The sequence below is a fragment of the Parasteatoda tepidariorum genome, chromosome X1, assembly GCF_043381705.1.
Source record: "Parasteatoda tepidariorum isolate YZ-2023 chromosome X1, CAS_Ptep_4.0, whole genome shotgun sequence".
NCBI classification, from domain to species: Eukaryota; Metazoa; Arthropoda; class Arachnida; order Araneae; family Theridiidae; genus Parasteatoda; species Parasteatoda tepidariorum.
In genome coordinates this window covers 32,916,020-32,940,763 of record NC_092214.1, presented here as the reverse complement: position 1 = coordinate 32,940,763, position 24,744 = coordinate 32,916,020, and the positions used below count along the sequence as shown (strand labels likewise).

The 24,744-nt window shown below is 27.6% G+C and overlaps 2 protein-coding genes across 3 annotated transcripts in view; one reads left to right on the top strand and one right to left on the bottom strand.

Annotated features, from left to right (window-relative positions):
- The window catches only part of LOC107445909 (carbohydrate sulfotransferase 1-like), a 114,014-nt gene that overhangs the window by 45,697 nt on the left and 43,573 nt on the right, over nt 1–24,744 (top strand). Inside the window, exon 2 of one of the 2 annotated variants that reach the window (XM_016060400.3) lies at nt 11,254–11,349. The exons of the other annotated variant lie outside the window; for it this stretch is intronic. Coding sequence (XP_015915886.1) covers nt 11,345–11,349 — 5 coding nt within the window. The 5' untranslated portion in view covers nt 11,254–11,344. The remainder of the gene's footprint in view (nt 1–11,253; nt 11,350–24,744) is intronic. 2 annotated transcript variants of the gene reach the window in all.
- LOC107445928 (uncharacterized) overlaps nt 1–24,744 on the bottom strand; it is a 258,022-nt gene that overhangs the window by 197,168 nt on the left and 36,110 nt on the right. The gene's annotated exons all lie outside the window — the stretch shown is intronic.

Here is a 24,744-nt window from a genome sequence, read left to right as displayed (position 1 = left end):
GCACTTTTCTTAAAAACATTACCGTAATTCCCTAATACATTAATTATCATTTTCTTAGTAATAAAGAAGCAATAATAGCTAACGATCATACTTTTTAGTGGTTTATAGTGCATTAGTGTATTTGATTGAATCGCGTCTGCAAAAAATTTTAGAAGAGAATCTGCAAGAAAATATCTATCAAGAGTGTCAAGAAAAATTACTGAGAATTAAAGGCAAAAAAGTTTTTATAAAAATGCTTTAAAATAAATATTATCCAGTAATTTATAAAAGTAAAGTAATAAAACTCTATTAATTAAATATCAATTATTAAGTCTTTTCCACCTTTGAAACCGCTTGTGACATTACTTAAGGGATAAATCCAAACCTCAAAAACATGATTAATGAAAATGAAAATCGATCAAAAACTCAGTTTTTAGCACGGAAAACTAGAATTTCCACTAAATCATTACTATATGAGCGGAAAAAATAACAAATAAATGGTTAAAATATCGTATATTTTGGGTTTTATTCCTAGAATTATGTTGTTTTATTTATTTTTTCTTCCAGAAATGTTATTACCATACAGCACAATAATTTTGCCAGAACTTTTTCTACTTGTACCCAATAATTTATAAAATTAAAGTAAGTGAAACGCTATAAATTAATTAAACATAAAGTCTTTTCCGCCTTTGAAACTACCGGAGACGTTACATTAGGGATAGATCCCATACCACAAAAGTACCAGTTTTGAGTATTGGGAACCGATCCCCGACTGCCATTTTCCAATCCAGCGGCGTTTAACGACCAACTCTAATTTTTGACTTTTTTTAAATAAAAAATTTGATTCATGACTTTTTTTCCAGCTCGGATGAAAAATTTTAAAAGAAATAAAAGTTTGCATTACATTTGTGACCAACTACAACCAAGAGAGAAATGTCTAAAAATGAAGAAAGTGTCTTTTATATAACTGTACATGAAAAAAATATGTCTTCTGTAATTTTGTTGACAAGAAACTTGAGTCTTCTCACTTCTTTGAGAATACTTTTCACCATTTTCACAGAAATTTTTTACAGCTTATATTGAAATGTTTAAAAATAAATCAATAATATTTTTTTTTAAATCGCTTTTTTACAATTTAGAAATCATTATGTAGTTCGTGCAATTATTTATGAGAACAGTATGTGGTTTTTGTTGTTGTTGTTGTTTCTAATGCTCTTGCCCTACTAGCAAGCCTGCTTGGTAAAACCTAGCAAATTTAAGGCAGAGTGTGCGTTTCTTGTTTTCAATGGCGCCATCTTTGGCCAAGAATTCGACTTCTGCCACGCCACACGTCGCACCCGTTTATAGGGAAGACCCATTCATTCATCCACAGATCGTAATTTTGACCTGAATCAGAGAACGATCGATCTCCAATCCAGTACCCCCAGGGATATTGATTTCTTATGGGAACATGGAGGACTTTTGCGACTCGACAGATTTAACGTGCATCAGTCACTTTACTACACGGGGAGTCTTCGGCCGGTGGGGTTCGAACCCACGAACTCTCGGACATGGGCCCAGCGCCCTACCGACCAGGCTATCCCGGCTCATGTGGTTTTCACAGCATCTATAGAGATGTTTAAAAATAGTTCAGGAATAGTTTTAAAAAATTTCCTTTTTGCAATTTAGAAATCATTATGTAGTTTTTACAGCATATTTAGAAATTTTAAAAAATAAATCACGAAAAAATATTTTTTTTAAAAATTGCACTTTTGAAATTCAGTAATCATTATGTGGTTCATAATAAATTTATCTAGATTACTTCGCTTATTTAATAGTTTAAATAACGGAGCTTTTTATTTTGCTAAACATTGACTCTTGAAAAATCTCAAGCGTACATCTTTAATAGAAAAGCTATTAAATTCCTTTTGTAGTCTTACAACGTAAAGACTCCTTCAAGCGTAAATGTAGTTTATGGATGACAGGTTAAAAGAGTAATTCATTAAAACAAGAGAGAAATCCAATATCCTTGATGGATTATTAAATATTTATTTTAGCAATTTGGGTGCTTTTGTAAATTATGATTAACTCATGTCAAATTAAAGCCTTTTTTTTTCCTTTTGTCCGTTTTCAGATTTAACTATGTAAATCGAACAGCAGGCAGTTAAGGAAATATTTTAACACTGCATTCTATTAGATTTATTTTTCGATAATTTAGTTCTTCTTAATTTAATGAATATTTAAAACAAATGGAAATTGTTTTCTATTACATAAGATTTCTTTTGCTCTATTATTTTTAAGTTTTGATATCGTCTAGAAATCAATTTAATTATTTTATTTTTTCAGAAAGAAAAACAGATAACAGTGTTACTTATTAATTACATGAAATAAAGTATTTTTAAATCGCATTTAGAGTTTTTGAATGGTACGTAAGGTGCTGTATTGTTTAGACAGAAAAAAAATTTAGAATTATTCATGAATTTCAAAGTTTGTTGTTCAAAGGCAATCATCAAATGAAATGACATTTATTTTTTTATGAATTATATGTTATTTTAATAACTGCCGTGAGTTTGCAACAGTTATTCCTGATCGTTAACTTAAGATAAGCATATCTTCAGCCAATGAGCCCTGATTCTAATTCAGAAAATGGCATGAAATGTCAATATAAAATAAATCACAATCGTGTGGAAATAAAAAGCATCTGTAATTTTATTTCTCAATATCTAAAAAGTTACTCTAACACTGCATTTTCTAGGATCGTAAAAATTTGAAAAATTTGAGGATCATTCATTGATTTTGATAATATTCATCGAAATTGAAACATCTCGCTCAATTTTATTTTAAAAAAATGTTTAGTATATTTTAAAATATTTAAGTTATTTGTCCGTTCTAATGCTCAGATTTTTTTTAAAAAAAATTATGTATAGAGTTTTAAATTATAGCTTTACCTCAAATACTATGCACTTAACTGTAGCTTTTTAATTTTTCTGAAACAACGAGCTTCGAAAAACACTTGAACTGGCAGTGAAAGAATTTCGGCAAATAGAGAATTCATTTTTTATTTATTTATTTATTTAATGTTTTTTTTTAAAAACAATATTTAAAATAAATTGCTTTCTTGCTTCCTTTAAGTTTAGTCAATTATTTACAAAAATATTATGTATATATATATATAAATTCAAAATGAAGATAAAAAAAAGAAAAATTTTAGACATATTAAAAAAAAGGGGGGGGGAATAATAAGTAAAAAAATAACAAACAACAGTTTAAAAAAAAAGGATGAAATTTTATTTCCAAAAACCGGAAAAAAAATATTATCTTTTCATCAGCCCACACGATTATATCCGCAAAACAGAGTGCTTTCTGATATTGCGTAAGTAAAGCCAAAGCAAAATATATTAATACAATAGTGTGATTTTTACAAAAGTAGTGTGTGATGACAACAAATGAAATAGAACACAAAAAGTAAAAATAAGTAAAAATAATATGTAAAAACAGAAAATAAAATAAAATAAAAAGAAAAATCAGTGTAAAAAATGGACTTTAAAGCGAGTAGCGAAATCAGATCTACTTTCTTCGTGTTTTCTTGCATTTATATATATATATATATATATATAGCAACATTAAAATATTTATGAAAATTCCTAAAAATACAGCTACAGTGTAAGGTGTTTCAAGAAGTTTTCATACATATTAAAAATTAACTTGAAATATATAATGGATATCGCATTAGTTTTATTTAAAATTTATCGCACAAAGTGAAATAATTCGCATTCACTCAACCGTAGTCTGAGTGACAACTAGAAATGTGGTCATTTCGGAAAGAAAATCGTGCTTTGTTTCAAACTTCAAAAAAATTTACTTATTTTGTTAATTTCTTATTATTGTATTTATTATTTATTGTTATTGCCGCATCTGTTCATAATATTGATAGTAAAAACAGAAAAATCATGCAGCTTTTCTAGACTTAAGTATATAAAAAAAATTTATTTGAAAGAACAATTTTCGTCCCTTTCCACATTCCAGAGTTAACAGGTTGTCCTTTAAAGCCAGAATTTCAATTTACTCATCTGATTATAAAGTCAAATTCATTTAAAATCCGACTTCAACCGCATCTGGTGGTGATAGGAAATATTATCCTGTTAATGACATCTCTTAGATTTCCTTTAGAGGCGAATGACGATCATTCTATTTAAAAATAGCTTTGGGACAATTTTTTCTAAAGGACATGAGTATTCGACTGAAAAAAATAGAGTTCTATTAGTTACTCCGAGAAATTTATCAACAGTATAAAATGCGCATTTATTGTTCTCGAATAGGCTTGATGTAAATTTAAGTATTATGAAACGTAAATTTGAAATCGTACAAATATTAATTAATATTTTTAAAAAATCATAAATATAATTTCAGAAACTTATTTGCTCAAAAGACGTGCTTAAATAAGGTTTTTATTCAAAAAAGGGCATTTAAAATCATTTTTTTTTGTTCAGTTTTTTTTTTATTTGAAGGAGATACAATTTAACATATTAAACATATTATACATTAAGCATATTTTTATCAACCAAACTCTAGAATGACATGATGAGCAGAAATTAAGAAAAATGTTTTTCTTCGTTCTGTATCCCGGCACTTGCTAATAAGGCTTGTTTGCTTCTAATGGGTAAAACGAAGAAGAAAATTTTCCTGTTAATCCGTGAACGCTGATTGTCGTAGAAAAAATTCTCGTGTTCTTCTTGAAATTCTCACAAAAAGAAATAAATTTACGTTTTTCAAAAATTTGCGTCTAAGGAGATAATTACGAATCGGAAATGTCGGTACAATTTTTCATTTTTTTTATCCTAAAGAACTCTTTTCGTATAGCACAACACTGTAAGAAATTCTAGTTCAAATTACGGTATTAAGTATAATGACTTTAGATGCCTTCATCCGTANTTCTATTAGTTACTCCGAGAAATTTATCAACAGTATAAAATACGCATTTATTGTTCTCGAATAGGCTTGAAGTAAATTTAAGTATTATGAAGCGTAAATTTGAAATCGTACAAATATTAATTAATATTTTTAAAAAATCAGAAATATAATTTCAGAAACTTATTTGCTCAAAAGACGTGCTTAAATAAGGTTTTTATTCAAAAAAGGGCATTTAAAATCATTTTTTTTTGCTCAGTTTTTTTTTTATTTGAAGGAGATACAATTTAACATGTTAAACATATTATACATTAAGCATATTTTTATCAACCTAACTCTAGAATGACATGATGAGCAGAAATTAAGAAAAAATTTTATCTTCGTTCTGTATCCCGGCACTTGCTAATAAGGCTTGTTTGCGTCTAATGGGTAAAACAAGGAAAAATTTAGACTGTAGAGGAGATAGGGGTTAGAGTAAACAAATGGAATATACCTGTCATTCATTATTCAAAACATCTCTACAAATTATGGCAGATTAGCATAATTGTGTTACACTTTCATATGTAGTTTCAAATCAAAGCACTAAATAATTATGTAACAAATCAATAAATAATTTCTGCTTCTTAGTTTTTGCTGTAATTGCAACTTTATGCTATTTTGTTTTATTAACCGTTTTTTAAAACATTAATTTTTATGTTATGAATAAATATGCGTATCACATATTTTTAGGGTTTCTTATTCTATACTACTGACGAATAATGAATTTAAAATAACTAATGAATACACGGGACTAGTAACAACATACAGTGATGCACTGCTAAAATATCCGGATCAAATTTTAGCAAAAAAGTACCGGCACTCAGGATGCCGATACTTTTTACCGTAAAATCCATTTTTTCCGGAACATGTTACGAAGCAAAACATCTGACATACCATAATTTTTAAAAACACTGAATCACTCTAATTGAAAAGTGCCGTTAATTTATGCCGGAATTTTTACAGTGTGGAGTTAGAGTGGACAATATCAATATTAAAAGAGCTTTTTGATGGTAGTGAATTTAGTGAAGGTAGCGATGGTAGTGAAAGCCAGCAGTAATTTTTTAAGATATCACTCTAATGTTTACAAATCTATCAGCCCTCATTTCTCATGTAGACATATTTTCTTTGCAAAATAACTTATAGTGGTGATCACAAATTTATTAAATGATCGAGTTTTGTCTTGCTTTTCTTACCACTATTAAAAGTTTTCAAAGAACTGTTGTGAACCCTAAAACAATATTTACATGTTTACAGAAGTAGAAATTTTAGATTTTACCAATATTTATTGTGCTAATGTAATAACAATTAAGGTTTGCTAAGTTTGGTTAATTTGGTCATCACTTAAAAACTTTCTAGCTTTAACATCAGGTCTTATGGATTTGTTTAGCTGTTTAATTATCAATGTGGCTACATCACTGTGAATTAACTTTATTATATCAAAAATTAAATATTAAATAGTAACATTTGCTACAACCTAAAATAGTCAAGGGAAAGCCCTGAAGTAGGAATTGAAGTGTTTATTATTCTCTAATATTAACTTTTATATTAAACAACCCTTTTTTAAAAAAAATCCATTATTAAGAAACTATAAATCCAAATTATCTAACCTATCATTTAAAAAGAAAATAATCGTTTAGACTTTAATTAAAAAATTACAAAATACTTACAAAATAATGATTATTAAGCTCTCTTAGCAAATTTGTAAAACCTGTTCAAGCTAGCCCTCTCTCCCCTACATATATAGTTTTGTTTATTTGTAGCATTATTACATGTAAAATGTGTACCTTTTAAAGCTTTCTGATGTACTGCGACGAAGTAAAATGATAAACGCTAAACAAATAAAAAAAATTCATGTCAATACGTGAACGCTGATTGTCACTAACAAAAACTACCTCTCAGTTTTTCTCGTGCTCTTGTTGAAATACTAACAAAAAGGAATAAATTTTAAATTTTTTAAAAATTTGTGTCTGAAGAGAAAATTACAAATCGAAAATTTTGGTAAAATTTTTCCTTTCTTTATCCCAAAGAACTATTTTCGTATTGTGCAACACTGTAAGAAATTCCAGTTCAATTACGGTATAAAGTATAAGGACTTTAGGTGCCTTCATCCGTAAAATGCATTTTACCTAAAAATTCCTTTTTACCGTAAAATATTATATCGTAATAATTTTTACAGTGATATTTATTTCATTAGAGTGATTCACTGATTTCACGGTAATTATTCCAATAAAAATTACGGTATGTAATATTTTTTTGTTTCGTAACATGTTCTGGTAGAAAGGGATTTAACGGTAAAAAGTACTGGCACCCTGAGATCCGGTACTTTTTACCTTAATTTAATCCAGAACATTTTACAGTGCAATCAGCGAGGAAAAACTCATTTTTTCGACTCTCTTTTATGCGTAACTATTATTGTGGCAAAAAAAAGAGAATTTTTTTTTCTTTTTCTTTTTTTTTCAAAATATTTTTTTCTCAAATTTTATCCTCATTATTTCTTATCAGCACGAGGAAAATAAAACACAAAGAAGAAATAAAACATTATAATGGAGATATCAGGTTGCAAATAGAGCATTTAATAGCCAAGCATGCAGATAATATATTCATTTTTTACGTAATTTTCAAACTCCTGACAAGACATAATACTGGGATATTTATTAGAGATTGAAAAAAGAAGAGGAAAGAAAAAACGCGGAATAATTTCGCATTCCTTACACTATTTTCCTCACAAGCTTAAAAATATGTTTATCGGTTCGTTTTATGGGCTTGCATATTCTTTTGTATTCAATGATCTATTCATTGTTTCTTTTAGTTTACATAAAAATATCGTTGTGTTAGAATAAAAAGTTTGTTCCCAATTGCCTTTGTTTTTCAAATTATATGATGAAATATTTGTAATTTGATATTTTAGCTATCTATTAATATTTTTGTATTATATATGTTCACTGTTTTATTAATTATTACAGATTGATTCGTTGATCTGACTTACTGAACGATTGTCATTTGATTACTAGAAATTTCGTTGGCGAGAAAAATTGTTTAAGATTTAAAACATACTTCATACTTATAAATTCAAATATGCACACTTTAAGGCCAAACAGCATGAAATATATATACTTATATACTTCGCATTGTGTTATAGACACATTATTTAATTTAAAAATTTCATTTAATTTAAATATTGAGTGGGTTGTGAACCCACTCAAAACCTTTTTGCACAAAACTGTCTTAAAATAGCCTTCTGTCAAAAATCAAGAACTCATTGGTTCATATTTAGATTTTTTCGAAATTTTAATCAAACAATACTGAAAAATTAATACATTCGCAATAAACTATTGTGAAAAATTTATATTTTTAAACTACTATTAAATGTCGATTTCAGCTACGATGGTTCAGGTGTTGAGTCACTGGGGTTTAATCCCTAGGGGGATTGAAGCCCATCTAGCTTCATATCGATGGATACTAGCTTGTCTGGGAAGTAAAGACGGCCTGTGCGCAATTCTAACCACATTGCAGCAATCATGACGTTTTTCATGAAATTTTGGAGCCTCAACCTCCGTGACCCTCTTGGCCCACAGCGTGCTGTAGCGGAAAAGCTTTACTTCTTAAATGTGGATCCATGCTTTTAATTTTTTTTTAATAAAACAATAAAATAATATAATTCAGTTAATAGATTCGAACCTTTTTGTCTTGAACCGGATATTGTATAGTTTTATGAGACACTAAATTAATGTAATTAATTAAATAACAAATTAATTAACAAAACAGTTTAAAAAGTCTATTAAATGCAAAAAGTAATTGAATAAAAATTCTTTAATTTTACATCTTTAAAATGTAAGAACAATAAATGTAAGTAATATAATTTTATGGTTAAGAAATATATCTTCTTTGTAAATCTAAAAATAATTCTTTGTGTTTTTGTTCTTGTAAAGAATGTTTATTTAAAAGCTGAAAATAGGTCAATAGTTTAAAACCCATTTGAGTGCTTTTGCTAAAAGTTGCATAGTTAGTTCAGGAAAGTTGCTTTTTTTTTCTTTGTCAAAATAACTTAACTGTTTTGTAAGAGAGCAACTTTTCGATTACAAATGAAACTGCATTTTAATCTGAATAAATAATTACATAATTGGTTATATTATGCGATGTGTAATGTTATGAACTAATAAAAACTACAATCACGACAGCAATTATGAAAAAGCTCGCATACACTGTCGACAAAAAAATTGAGAATATAGATTTTAAGATATGTTTTTTCTCACAGTGTTAACAGCTTTTTCTTAAACACCAAAAAGGCTTTTTATTTCAACAAGAATATAAATTATAACTTTATTTTTTTAAATAAGAAAACGTTTATTTTTAATAATGTTTTAAATAACCTTATTTTGCGGATTTTCTTACTTTGTTTTATTTTTAGTGAACATTTTGAACATATTTATGAATTCCTTTCTTACGCAAAAAATTATAAAAAGTTCAGTAAATTATTAAAGTTATTGAAATAAAATTATTAAAGTTAAACCAGGATATTGGAAATACCCTGGAATTTAAAAATTTTACTTCTGCATTCAATTTTTCTCCGTTATTTAATATTTTCAAATTTTGGACACCGTTTTTTTAAATTATATTTTAAAAAGTTTATTTTTACAAAATCTGTGTTTCTAAAGTTTAAAATTCAAAGTTTCATTTCGTAAATGTATATAGGAATTGAAAAATTTTAGAAACTAAGCAATAATACAGCTGAAAGAATAAAATTTTGTGTAAAAAGCTCAGCTCGGTCTATCTCTTTCTTTCTATCAAATTTTGATGGAAAAAAAAATAAAATGAATTGTATTTGAATTAGATATTATTGTCGGAGAAGGAAAGCGACAAGTAGAGGATTTTCAATCAATCTGTGTAATATTTTAGGGAGCCGCTGAGCGGTGAGTCTGTGAAAGATTTATCCCTCCAATTCAAACTTGAAACAATATGTGAATAGAAAAAAATTCTACCGAGGATAGCAAGGGCTGAATTAGATAATCAAAACAGGGAATTTGTGCGGATGGCCAAATACAATCCATTAAAATTCCCCTTAAAAAAATTTCTCCAATCTAGATAAAAAAAAAGATATAGGGAATTGGAATTAAGCGTCATTAGTGCTATAGTGGACTAATGCTGTACGCTATACTCAAGAACAATCCAAAATACCAATTTTCAATTTTGTTAGCTACCCCTATTTAATAAACACTAGAAATATTTCAATGCAGATTATCCCACTGAAAAAAAGTATGGTAAAAACAACCAGAATCTCTATGGGAACACCAAAGAGCTAGGTAATTTTTACCGAAGCCCTTTGGTAATTATATTGATCAAATAAACAATAAAATATAGTTTCATAATGTCTGAAAAAATTGGTAATTTTATCAAAATACTTTAGAGCATGGCATGAAAACCGTTTGTTCGGTTAAATTTACTTTTAAGCTTTGTATTTCTTACTAAATGTGTGGTAATAAGAGCTAAAATATTGAAAACTAGAATTCTGGTGAAACCATTAATATAATGAATGGTTTAATTACAGTATATTTTGGTTTGATTAATCAGAATTATGGGCTTTTTCACTAGAAATGTCATAACAATACAGTACGGTAATTTTACCAAAATTTTGGTCTATGTGCACATTTTACAATTTATATTCTACTTAGCAATATTGATTTTGTCAAATATTTAAAAGAAATTTTTATTCGTTTCAAAAAATTCAAGTGCTTAATGTTATTCACAAAATCTGGTGAATCAGAATGGAAGTCGATCACACAGTAATGACGCTATTATTAGCTTAAAAACCAATTTATTTATCAGATAAAACAAAAAGCATTTTAAATAATCAAATTTCGCCTTTTTCTTCCTATCTGAGAACTAAACTCATTGAGATGTTTTTTAATCCCAAATTCAGTGTGATTCATCAAATATTTTACGACCATTTTTATATTCCCCACAAGTATGCATTTCTGGTTTCGAAATTACACATCTTTTTATGTTAATTTTTGACAAGCTTTTAAAGCATATATTATCAAACATACTATATAATCGTTCAGATATAAATAATGAGAAATATTAATTAAAATATTTTAATTTTTGTTCGAATATTATTATCTAATGTATTCTTATGACTTATTTGACCAACCACAATTGCATTTAATGAAAAATAACTATGATAATTTACGAGTACTGTTTCATACAATTTTTAACTGAGGTAATTAGCGCAATTTAGTATTTAGATTAACAGCAATAATTATAGATATTTTTCAAAATGTAATTGTAAACATAAATTAAACATTTTTTTACTAATATCAAAATGGCTGACTTAAGGAATCATTTATTTAGGAATTCATCTTATACTGTTTTCAACATTATTTCTGAGGTTGCTATCAGCTGGGCTTAATTTTATTGAATCGTGGAAGTTAAAAATTCATAAATGGGGTAAGTTTGAAATAAATGAATTTATCATGCTCAGTACTTTTAATAAATCCTAGTTTTATCTACAATATGTCCGGATAAAAAGTAAGTAAATAAAAAGTAAGTTTTTTTTATTAATATAGTAAAAAATTGATGTTTTGTTTTCAACCTTTTTATGAAATATAAAAAAAAAAATATCAAGAAATAACTATCACGAAATGATACATGCAAACATCGTTAATTTTTGGCATAAATTCCATAAACATCTAAACATTTGACATACGGTTAAAGTAACTTTGCCATCATGGTATCTAAACATAATGGTGTAATTGCCACATGCCATAATGATATAACTGCCATCAATGATATAAAAACGCTGCCATCGATGATATAAGTTGACCATAATGGAGTCTAGAGCTCTTCGTTGATCTGAAAACTTTAACCTTTGCATCAAACCTGTGAGAAGTCATACTCACTAAATTGAGAACTTCGTTTTTCTGACAGTGACATGACATAGGCCTAAACTTTGACCTTCTTCTAACCTTTCTAACATTGCTAGAAGAAGAAATCGCTAATATCCACAATGATGGACATAGCTAACATTGGTCTTCAAGGCCCTGTGAAGAAAAGATTATAAAGCTCCATTATGTCTCAAATGCCTGAATTTTCATTACAATTTTGTCGTAAGATAACCATGTTTGTACGTTTCATTAGGAACAAATTCAGTTTGTTAATGTTTTTCCTTTGATCTAACCGAGATTGAAAAAAAATTATCCAATTAATTTGTATACTAATTATGATTCATACACTTATATGATATTAGTCTCCTTATCCTAGTTAAATGTATCTTTGGTAAAGTATGAGGTGTTCCAATAAATTAATAAGAATGTTTTTTTAATAATTTGCTATTCAATTTAAATTACAATTTCACTTTGTTTTATTTTAAAGCAGCCTTACATTTTTCTACCTTCACAGCAGACCAACATTTTGATTTCCTCAAAAAAAAATGTTTTGTTTTTCTAAATAAATTTAAGGATCTTATAATAAATGAAAAAAGCGTGTTTAGCTTTGTATTATTCTATACTGTAAAAATTCTGGATCAAATTACGGTAAAAAGTACCGTAATTCAGGGTATCGGAACTTTTTCCGCAAAATCAATTTTTACCGGAAAATGTTGTGGAATAAAAAATTTGACTTACCGTAATTTCTACAATAATAAATACCGTAAAAATCACTGAATCTCTCTCCTTAAATAAATATCACTGTAAAAATTACGATCTCATATTTTACGGTAGAAATCCTAAAATGACTTTTACAGTAAAATGCATTTTATGGATGATGCACCGAAAGTGACGGCACTTTATACCTTAATTTGATCCGAAATTTTTTACAGTTTCATGTTAAATGTTTTTAACTAAATTCGAAATAGTTTATGAAATAAATTGCGTTAATTCAAACAGGCTGAATCTTTTCTTTCGTCCTTCGGAGACCTTTTACCTCCCCCCCCCCAAGAAAAAATGGAGAGTTATATTATATTTTCAATTATATTTTCAATTTTTTTACGATTTAATTAAAGATTTAACACACCCTTTCCATATAAAGTAGAATTCTTTTTACTCACATCATATTTCTTTTTAAAATTTCTAATTGAGGTTTTTATTTCTTCATAAGCACAAAGTACATTTTTCTTTTTACTATATCCTAAAAACACTTGCTTCAAAATCATTATTGAAACAAAGATGAAAAATTACTATACTTTCTTTTTTTCTTTAAATTACTGTACGTTATCATACGAACAGAAACCTTTCTTCAAATTATAGAAAATGCATTAATTAGGTAATTTTTCAGGTACAAGTTTAGAAATTTATACAAATTAAAATATAGAAATCTCAACCCTCGTTTAAAGAGCTCCACTATCTTTTACAAGAAAACTGATGCATCATTATTAGTACCAATTATATTTTTTGACGTAAATTGACCTACTTATACGAAAGCTCATTCAATACTTTAGAGTTTGTTTTTGAATTTTGTTTTCCTTAAACTTTGAGAAACGTTACAGACTCTTTAAGGAAAACTAGTTTTTTAAGTTAATAACTAGGCAGGGCTCAATTTTGAAAGTGTAAAAATATATAATTCAAAAATATTTTCCTAAGTTGCATTGAATACAGGTAAGTCTATGGGAACACCAAAAGGTTCAGTAATTTTTAACGAAGTGCCTTAGTAGTGATTTTGGTATGAGTTATAATAAAATATGGTTTCATAATATGTGATAAAACTTGGTAAATGAGATAAAATGTGGTAATTTTATCATGATGCCTTGGAGCAAGGTATAAAAACCCTTTATTCGGTTAAATTTACTATTCAGTTATGTATTTTTTACTAAATTTCTGCTAAAAAGAACTATAATTTTTAAAACCAAAATTTTCCAGTTTACAGCTATCATGCGAACAGAAGAATTGCGGAATGAATGGAATAAATTTTTTCTCCGAGTAAAACTCTATAATTTTACCTCCAAAACAGCCATAATTATTTTCATGCTTTTAGTTTAAAAAGTAAATTAATGCATTTTTTTATACTTACGAACTTAATACGAAAAAAATCTCTCTTACATCATTTTATGATTAAAAAGAGTTAAAATATATCTACAATATCGCGAGTAAAAACTATTATTTTATATTAAGCATTCTACTTTTTAAAACTGATTTCTCATTACCTTTTAACTAATGACTGCGCGATTACTGTTTTTATTTTTAAATAACTTAATCTTCTGGGGAAAATAAAATAAAACTACATCCTCTCGGAAATAATATATTTTTAGTACAAAATCCGCTTTAAATATTTGTTCAACTTGTAAGTAAGTAATAGGTTTAAAATTCTGTTACTATTTGCATGTTGAAGTAGTTTTTGAAGACACTCGAATTTATTCCGACTTAATCACGCGAAAGTATTCTTTGAAACATGACTTTAAACTTCGCGAAAACATATTCACTGAATAACTTAATATTAATGTAAGTTTTTTTTTTTGAATTTCTGAAATATTTTTGATGTTTTTTTAGATTTTAAATGGATTTTAAAGTTTAATAATCATTTAGCAGCAAGCCGCAATTAAAGCTAAAAGCTGTTGTGAAATATGAATGATATGTATATAAACTGCTGTTTGTAGAAAATGCAACACCATGAAGGAATCATCAGAATCAAATGAAATATTATTTTAATAATGGATATAGGATATTATGCAAATTAATAAAGTTTCAGAGCCATCGCGCGTGCGTGNTCGAAGGCCGATTATCCTCCCTCGTTCAAACTCCGTAAGTTGCTTGAATTTCTTATTCTTCCGTCGTGGAGGCATACTCAGGTCTCACTAAACGTTTGCCACTAACAAATAATCATAGACTATTTTCAACGTCCCGCTACAGCACTTTATTTATACGCTTTCAGCATCAATTCAGAGGGCGCTGCGCGCGCCACGCACGCGCGATGGCTCTGAAACTTTATTAATTTGCATAATATCCTATAATTGACATTTGCTGCGAATTTCATTTGATTCTGATGATTCCTTCATGGTGTTGCATTTTCTACAAACAGCAGTTTATATATATATATATATATATAACGGACAACCCTGAATAACTTTTGATCTAATGATCGGATCTTCATGTTATAGGACTGATTCTTAATGGATCGAAGGCGGGAACTCAAATATGCTAATTAATTAGTTGTAGACAATGTTTTAAGTTACGAAATCAGGCAAAAAAGACGTACTTTCTCAGAATAAACAGACCTTTTTTTAACGAATTCTGATTTTTGACCCCCTAAATGTAGGGGATAGCCGCTATCTGGGAAATATGATGCCCATAGTTTGGTCAGGAGAGCGATCCGCATTTCGGACCTCTTAATGTTAATTTTCCTTTTTCCGTATTTCACCATATCTCGAACACTTTTTAAGCGATCTTTTTAAGCTTAGAGACGCAATTTTGACCCTCAATTATAAAATTTGTTTATCCAAAGATAATTCCATTCAAAAAATAAATTTAAGTAAATATTTTTACTTTATTTAGTGAAAAATTATGTAAAAAATTGTATATCTGACAATTCCAAACTTTTTTCGACTATTATTTAATAAAATAGTAAATATTTAACAAAATTTATTTTTTGCATGGAATTATCTTTTAAACGAATTTTATAATTGTGTGCAAAAGTCTTTCAATTCTCTTAGAAAGCTCTCGTGATATGGCAAACACGCAAAAAGTAAAATTAACATCAAGGCGTCCGAAATTTGGATAGCTCTTCTGACAAAACTATGGGAACTGTATTTCCCTTAGAGGTATTTCCCAGATTACGGCTATCTTCTATATTGTGTTGTGGGTTAGAAATCCGAATGTGTTAAAAAAAAGGTATGTTAATTCTGAGGAAATACGTTTTCGTGTCTGATTTCGTAACTTAAAATATTGTCTGCCCTAAATAATTAGCTAATTTGTGGTTATCCCTCGAACCATTGAAAATAAGTTTTAGAAAGTGAAGATCATTAGATCAAAAGATCGAAAAATAACTAGATCATCAGATCATTAGATCAAAAGATCAAAAACTAATTAGATCCTTAGATCAAGCGCTCAAAAAATCATTAGATCAAAAAATATTCAGTGTTGGCCGGGTTTTTTTTCTTTATTTTTTTTTTCTTCTTTTTTTTGTGCACTGTACATTTTGCATCTTAGATTTTTAATTTATGAGTAAAATTACGAATTCCACAAAGTTCTGCGAAAATTATCGAACTGTAGAAATGTATAGTTATGACATTTCTATTAAAAAAATAGTTTTGTTAATGAAAACCAAAATATATGGTATTTAAATCATTCATTTGGTAATTTTTGAATTCATATGATAACAGTTTACGTAATATTCCGGTTTTCAAAACTATAGTTCCTATTACAACACATTTTGTAAAAAATGCAAAACTGAAAAATAAATTTAATCGAATAAATCATTTTTATGTCATGCTCTAAGGTATCAAGATAAAATTACGAAATTTTAACACATTTACCAAATTTTATCGCATGTTATAAGACTATATTTTATAGTTAATTTTATCGAAATCATTACTTAAGTTCTTTTATAAAAGTTACCGAGCATTTTTGGTGTTTCCATCGAGTTAATATTACTATATTCTAGTAGTTTTGATCACACTTTTATCTTTGAGATAATCAAAAATATTTATTGTTTTTTTAAATCAAATAACATCACGTTTTAGTTATAATTAAATTAAATCAACAACATACATGAGCATAGATAATGTAGTTATAATTTACTAAATAATTTCATAATTGTGCTTATATTCGTTGTGTTCTACTTTATTTAATTCCTTACTTTATTTTAATGACATAAAATACAGATCAAACAACTTTATATCGGATCTCTTTTTGTTGAAATCGATCTTCAACACTTTGTTGGATATACTAGAAATTCACAAAATAGTTTAAAATTCACTATCTTCGGAGCATTTTCAAACCAACACCGAAAAAATCGAAATTTGTTGATATTTTCGGTTTTTACGAATTCAACGGGCGGTATTAGCATATTTTTTGTTCTCAGGAAAATTTATTCTGATAAAAAGTATATAAAATGTAAAAAAAGAATTTATACTTAATCTTACTGAATGTGTCGTAAATTTGATTTTTTCAAAAGTTACTGAAACAAATATTTCTTTTTTTTTCCAAAACATAAAATGCAAGTTTTCAAATATTACAAAGGGATAACAAATCAAATCACTTGAGTCCACAATTACATTTCTTTCGAAGTCGAACAATCAGGATTAGGCAATGAAAGACTATCTTATAAAAGAGTGCTATCAAATGAACATAATGTCCTTTTCGAGAACAATTTAGTGCTTTGTTTTTCTTCTTAAGATATTGGTACTCAGAGGACTGAGCAAACAACTCATTTTCTTCGTCTTGTTCGAAAAGAACTTTTTCTTCCAGGGATTACTGTAAATGTCAACAGTTACTGTAAAGGCTGCAATATGAGGGTAGCTTATGTTATGAGGGTAACAGTAAATCTTTGATTAATGAGGCTTTAACTAAAAGTTTTTCGCAAGAAACTAAAAATGTTTTAAGAAAATTACTTTTATATCTAGTTATAATTGAGGCTTATGTGTAAAATTTCATTCATTTCTTAATGTTTGATCCGGAATTTTTTACAGTGAAGGCCGAACTCTCTTAAATAGACATTATATAAAATATTTATAAAAACATATTGAAATAGAAGGAAAAATTAATCAAACAGTAACCTTGATTAATTATACTAATTATACTATAATTATACTAATTATACTATATATTAATTATACCGTGACAATATTGTAAGGATATGTTTATAATTAAAACTTACTCTATATGTTTTTTTTTTTTGTCTTCATCTTCAAAGTGAGTGCTTTTTTTAACAGTTTCATATCAGTTTCATTCCAATTTTAGAAATATTTTTAAAAGTTATGGTATTTTTATGAGAAACATTTTGTTTATATTAGCATTTTACTTCTTCGAATAAAAAAAACTTTTATTTTTATTATATCAACTGTTCGAAATTTCAGGAAGCAAATTTAAACATAGTTTAACAATTCATTTGACAAATAAATTGTCAGCTATTTCAAATAATATATTTTGGAGATCAAAATTAGCTTTATAAACAGTATTTTGCAATTTCATAAACTTAGTATTAATTAGATTTTGTTCAAAACATAAATTGTGAAATAAAACTCTCATTATTTAATGATTCCGTAATATTTGAACTCAATTACGTTATTTTTTACAGTCGTCTCAAATCGCATGATTTTTAATGAAAACGAAATCTCACAAATTTGACGAAACTTTTTCCTCACTTATATAAAGTTATCTCATTGCTTTCGGATAGTTCTCTTAAGAATTTTTTATTTAATATTAAAACCGTTTACTCTTCATTACGGTACAGAACAGGACTTAATACACTAGCTAGTTGAGCAGGTAGAGTACTCGAATAAAAGTCCTAGCAATGATTAAGCACTCATACTCCTTTCATTTTGTGTTGCATATCTAAATCAACTATGTTAAGTTATATAATTTGCATTAAGCATAAAGCTTTGATTAAGTTACGTAAGGTCAAACAAATGAAGGAGGCAATTTCCTCAATTCGAAGAAACATTCACTCGGATCATTTCCCAGATTACTCTTTCGTTAATAATGAAGAAAATTTTGTGAGTTTTTAGTTTCTATTTTTAATAGTGCAGTAAAAATTGGTTACAGTTTATTTAAAGGTTAAACATGTTTAATTCTACACTTGTATCACTCGCATGAAGCTCGTAATATACTCCCTAATTTAATATTAAATAACCAAAAAAATTAAGCATACAATTGCCAAATTTATATATTTTAGTTTACGCTAATCTGTATACATGATTTTGTATCTCGCAATCCCTACGTTCCATCAGAGAATATATTTCTAGGCACTTACTGTGCCGTTCTTAGTAACGGATAAACCCGCCATATGTCTTAGGTCACACCATTAACCATTCCGTTAAGCATGAATAATCCCCTACTGAAATGCAACTTTGCGGCAACTGTTTAACATTTGGCGGAAGTTTAGATGGGATTAAAGTTAAGATATGAATAAGTGGTGATTTAAAGATTAAAATTATATCCTAACTTTCACTTTAAAAAAATACATTTTATTATAACTCATGTTATGTTTCTGTTCCTTATTAATTTCTTTAAGAAAATTACACGGTCATATTTTTTAATTGTTTAAGTGAAATTTTTATAAAAATAAAAATATGTTCTAAATAGCCCTTTTTCAATATGAAAAGAACACAAAAAATAATATTAAATATTTTTTAATAATTATTCAAATTAAATTTTTAAAAAAGTAAAAATTCCAGTAACAAAACAGTTTGTTATAATTCATGCTATGTTTCTATTCCTTACAAATTTTTTTAAGAAAATTATGCAGTCATATTTTTAGAATAAGAAATATAGTAAAATGCAAACCATGGTTGGAGAACATTTTATTGTCCATAAAATAGAAATTATGAGGCATTTTGTTTTCTTTATAAAATGTGCTAGTCTTTTTATGAGTAAAACCCTTGTTTACATTTGTTTCACTTTTAATTTTCATATTTTTTAATTATAAAAGATAATATTTTAATGACACAATTTAAGTCGTTGTGAACAATTAAAAAAAACTATTTCATTGATGAATTAAATTATGTTTAACGCGCTTAGTGACCTTGAAAGCGTTACAACTTTACATCTTCAACTTTAACTTTTAACCTTTTTCCGATGAATATTTTACTTTGAAGTATGTTCTATTGCTAAAAGTCGAAAAAAAGGCTAGAGAATTGTTTCTTACCATTTTAAATCGAAAGCTTTATTATTCATTTAAAAAGTTATAGATTTATAAAATTTACCTCCCGTAAATTAAGACTATGAAAAAACAAAGGGAAAAATAGATTTAAATTTATCCAATATAAGAAGACACAACCCAAGAAAATAAATAAAATGGAATATTTTTTAAAAATTATTCTAATAAAATCTAAATGAAAGTAAAAATATTTGCTGAGTTAAGAAGCTTTTTCAAATATAGAAAGACACAGCACAAAAAAAATGAAATTGAACATTTTTCAAAAATTATTCAAGTGAAATTTTATAAAAGTACAAATATATACCAAGTAAAGTAGCTTTTCCCGTGAAAAGCGCGATTAAAATGAAATTGGAGTATTTTATGAAATGCTTGACAAAATTCTAAGGCTGTTAAAACACTGTTTGCATTCTACGAGTATTACCAGAATTGTATATAGAGTAGTCCGAAATTCAATAGAGGATGAAAACTTACCATAGAACTTGAGGTCACAAACAATATTGAGAGGATAAAAATCACGAAAACAAGTCCATCAGGTTTTGACGTCAAGCTAGAAAACAACTACAAAAGATACTACCAGTTTTCTAACTAAAAAAGATTTATTTCATTAATTATTACTAGAGTTATTCTAAGTGGTGCTTGCTTACATTATTGAACAGTCTACAACGACGTAAACACGACTCCCGGATGCGCTCTATGATTCTATGTGTGTTTTTGATAACTGCCTAGGCCACAATAATCCACGCTATGAGATCCCCCAGTTGATCATAGGCATTGATTGCATAAACTAGCAATTTAGGTCACCCCATAGAAAAAATCACACGAATTAAGATCTGGTGAATATGGAAGTTCTGCAACGGGTCCCACGCTTTCAGCCCACTTCCTTGAGTATGTTAAATTTAGTGATTATGCTCTTGTAGGTCATAGTGCGCAAAAGTACCATCATGCATAAAACACTGAGCGAATTGCATACAAGCGCTTAACTTAGAACTAACCTCAACTGACCACCACCTTTAGTATACTCCAAATTCAGAGTCTACATGCGTTTTTCAGCCTCTCAACGCGATTCGTCACCTCAAGTTTCTATGGTAAGTTTTCATACTCTTCGTGCCTTTTATAATCCCTCTGAATAGATCGAATTTTAGAACAATTTTGAATGCTGAATTTAGTATGTTTAAGTTTTATGGCTCCAAAATTGAATGTTTAAAAATAAGTTTAAAAGATCTTATGCTTCCTCTTTGTAACATAATATAAGTTTTATATCACAGTAATTGTTTTTTACAGTTAGGATGTATAGAAATTCATCGAAGAAATTTGGAACATTTTTCTAACCAGATCCCGTATTAGGTGTTACACATTAGTGAATATAATAATACGTTATTATAGTAACGAAAAATTATTTTTACTAATATTTAAAACTTAAAGTTTTAATAATTATCTTATGAACTAACTACCAATTTAGTTTAAATCTTGAACAAGCTTTCGTGTAATAATTCGATAAATTTAAAGTGAAAAAAGAAAAAGAATGATCCGGGTATGCTTCTAAAATAGTAATTTTAAACCATAAACTAATCACTAGTACATGAATAAAAACTTCATTTTCTAATAATAAATTTGTCTCTTTTTTATGGCACTTCAGCTATTTTTATATATTACTGAAGTATTGGCTAAATTCCAAGTATATGATATTTAGACATTTATTATTATTCCTTTTCTGTCTTCTGTTCATTATTTTAATGATTATCAGATCATATTGTTTGCCAAGTGATTGACGTTGCAATATAATTTTCTTGATCATTAATACAAAAAAGTTCTAAGTTTAACTTTACTTCCATGAATAACAGAATAGGTTAGTTGCAATTGATCAGTTTTCCGATTATTCTGCTATAATTTTTTACATTTTTCTTACTGTCTCATGTTTATATTTTTAATGCATTTCTAATTGTGTATCAAATCTAAGAAAATGCTTAAAATATTGTTAAAAATTATGGTTTTATGTTACGTTTCTGAAATAAATCGTCATAATATCTGCAATTACTAAGGTTAGGACATTAGTGATAAGTGCCCATATAAAAGTTTTGAAAATTGCTAATTGCTTTCAAATACATATTTATTTTAAATTGATACGCATGCATTGAGATAAAAATATAGTCAAAATTACCAGAAAAGAGTAATATGTACCGTTGTTCTGACTCTATGGGAACACCAAAAAGCACAGTCATTTTTTACCGAAGCGCTTTGGTAATGACTTTTGGTAAAATTAACAAAAAAATATAGTTTCTTTGCATGGTGTTTGGTAGTAAAAGTGGCAAAATTAGGTAATTTTATCATGATACATTAAAACATGGAGTTAAAACCATTTATTCGGATAAATTTAATTTTTAATTTTGAATTTTCTCAAAATGTCCAGCATTGTTAGAATTTTCATTTTAAAATGGCGATAAAATAACAGGCAGCAGTCGGTCCATCCAATTAACCGTGAAATTTAGTGCAAAGAACAGTTTTTATCTTTATGGTTGCGAAACTGCTTGCAACTACTATAGTTAAAAAAAGAATATTACAAAATTATACGGTTTTTTAACCATATACGACTAACATGGTTTCAAAACCATAAAAAAGAAATTTAACTGGACATTGGAGACAGTTCAGTAACTTTTTGGTGCTGTCTTCTATGACTGAATGAGAGTAACGTGTTCTAATAGCGCAGGGTCACAAATTGGAGACTGTAAGACGCTGAAAACTCTTCATGCGTTGAAAGGAATAGAGGAAATATTGTGGTGTCAGCATTTGAACTCGAACCAAAATTCGGTCGGTCATGAGACTCATAAATTAGTTCACTCTGCTATAACATGTAACCAACTGGAAGGAACTAATTGGCTTTAGTAGGTGGGCATAGTTGGTGAGATAAAATTCTGGTTGCTTAACCATATTAGGTGAAAGCAATTAATAAACTGTTCTTTTTTTTCACAATTAACAGTTTCAGAACCATCTCATTTATGGTTATTAGACTGTTTTGTTTATATATGGTAAAATAACATTTGAATAAATTGTTTTTTAATCATGTTTACGAGAAATTTCTTACTGTGTGCTGTAATAATAACTATAATTTTAAAAACCAGAATTTTCGGTAAATCGAGCGAAAAAATTACGAAATGAATGGTTCCCTGGTTATGGTTATGGTTATTAAATTATCAAATAAATGGTTTATAATAAATATTTACCAAATAAATGGTTTCAATGGTATTTTTTTAGCAGAATTATGATCCCTTTACCAGAAATTTAGTTATCATACAAGTACAGAAATTTTATCAGATTTTTCTTACGTGGGTTCAAATCTATTTAATAGTTATGTAACTAATTTGAAAACAGCTACTGTTTTCACAACATAAACTGCAAAATTTTCTGAGTGCAGCATGCATAAAATCCATTTTAACATAGAATATTATACCTTAATTTCTTACAGTAACATTGATCAAATTTCAAGTGATTTTACAGTAAAAATTACGGTATATCAGATTTTTTATTCCATAACATTTTACGGTAAAAACTACTGTCAGGCTGAGTACTGGAACTTTTTACAGCAATTTGAGCCGGGATTTTTTACAGTGTATTTCTAAATTAATTAAATATTTATTATTAGTATTATTAAATATTTATATTAAATTGTTGGACTGATATTAGCTGTGAAATTAATTTACCTATCATTGTGAAATAAGTGCATTTAAAAGCTTGTCTAGCTTAATACCCTGTTTAACAAAGAAATAAATGATCATGCTTCTTCCCTTCTTGGATTTCGTGAATTATTGTTATTCAATACAAAAATATGCAATTTGGAATGATCTTTTTTATAACCCCTACTCACAATGGTCACCACCTGTTTAGTGGTCAAACTCCTCCATTCCTCTGGAAAAAATGATCAGCTGAGATTCAAAAAGGTAAGGAGAGTCTGAAACCTACATTACAAATGGCTGACGTCTGTGCCGTTGCAGCTTTTCATAATTTTGGTTTTATTTAAGAATCTTCTATTGTAATTTGATTGCAGTCAGTCAAACGTGTTTTCGAAATATTTTAAAAACTGTTTCTTTTGAAAAAAATATAGCTATAAGAATAACTAAATTTTCTGGATGAGTTTTTCTGATTTGGGTCTATAAATCCTCATAAAAATATAGAAAAAAAATCTCTGTTATTGCTATTTATAAAAAGTATTTGAACAGTATATTAATTTTAACAGTATATTAATATTTGAACAGTAAATTAAATGGCGAATCGAAAATGGTGTTTCACAACTCCCATATCGCCAACAATGTCACCATCAAAATAATATTAATGTTTCTCTACTTTTCTAAAAATTTATAATTTTAAGAATCGTATATTTATATCATAAAGTTATAATCCGCGATTGGTCACAATTCGTGAAATAAAAATTTATTTAATTTATCTGAAATTATTTTTAGAAAAGCGTGTAAAAGTGAGCTTAAATACTAGTGTAAAAATTAATTTAAATAATTTTTACTATGTAAATATAGTATAAATAAAGACGTAAGAAAATTAAAACTTAAATATTAAAAATAAACTTAAATTACTTAGAGCCTTAAAATGAAGCGAAGGAAAATATAGATAAATTTTTGTTTAATGTTTTCGCTTCTTATTGGAAAAAATTACCTAAAATTATTTTTTCTATTTCTCACTTGAAATCCCTCAAATGATTTTTCATAAAGTTACCTAAGTATTATAAAAGATTAAACTTAGTTAAAATATATAACAAAAAAATTTTAAACTGAGATTTCTTAGTTTGGAAGTTTTTTCACTTAATTTTACGGCTCTATAAACAATTTATAGTCATACTATAAACAATCGAAAATTGTATCTCGCAATTTGCTACAATGACATTACTGTTCTATATTTACTCTGAAGCCTCGATCATTTTTTTTCTTTTTTCTATTTCATTGTCTACTAACATTCAAACGGCGAAGGTAGTCTTTGAATTTATTTAATAACAGCTGTTATATTAACAAAAAATAATAATAAAGAAAAACATCG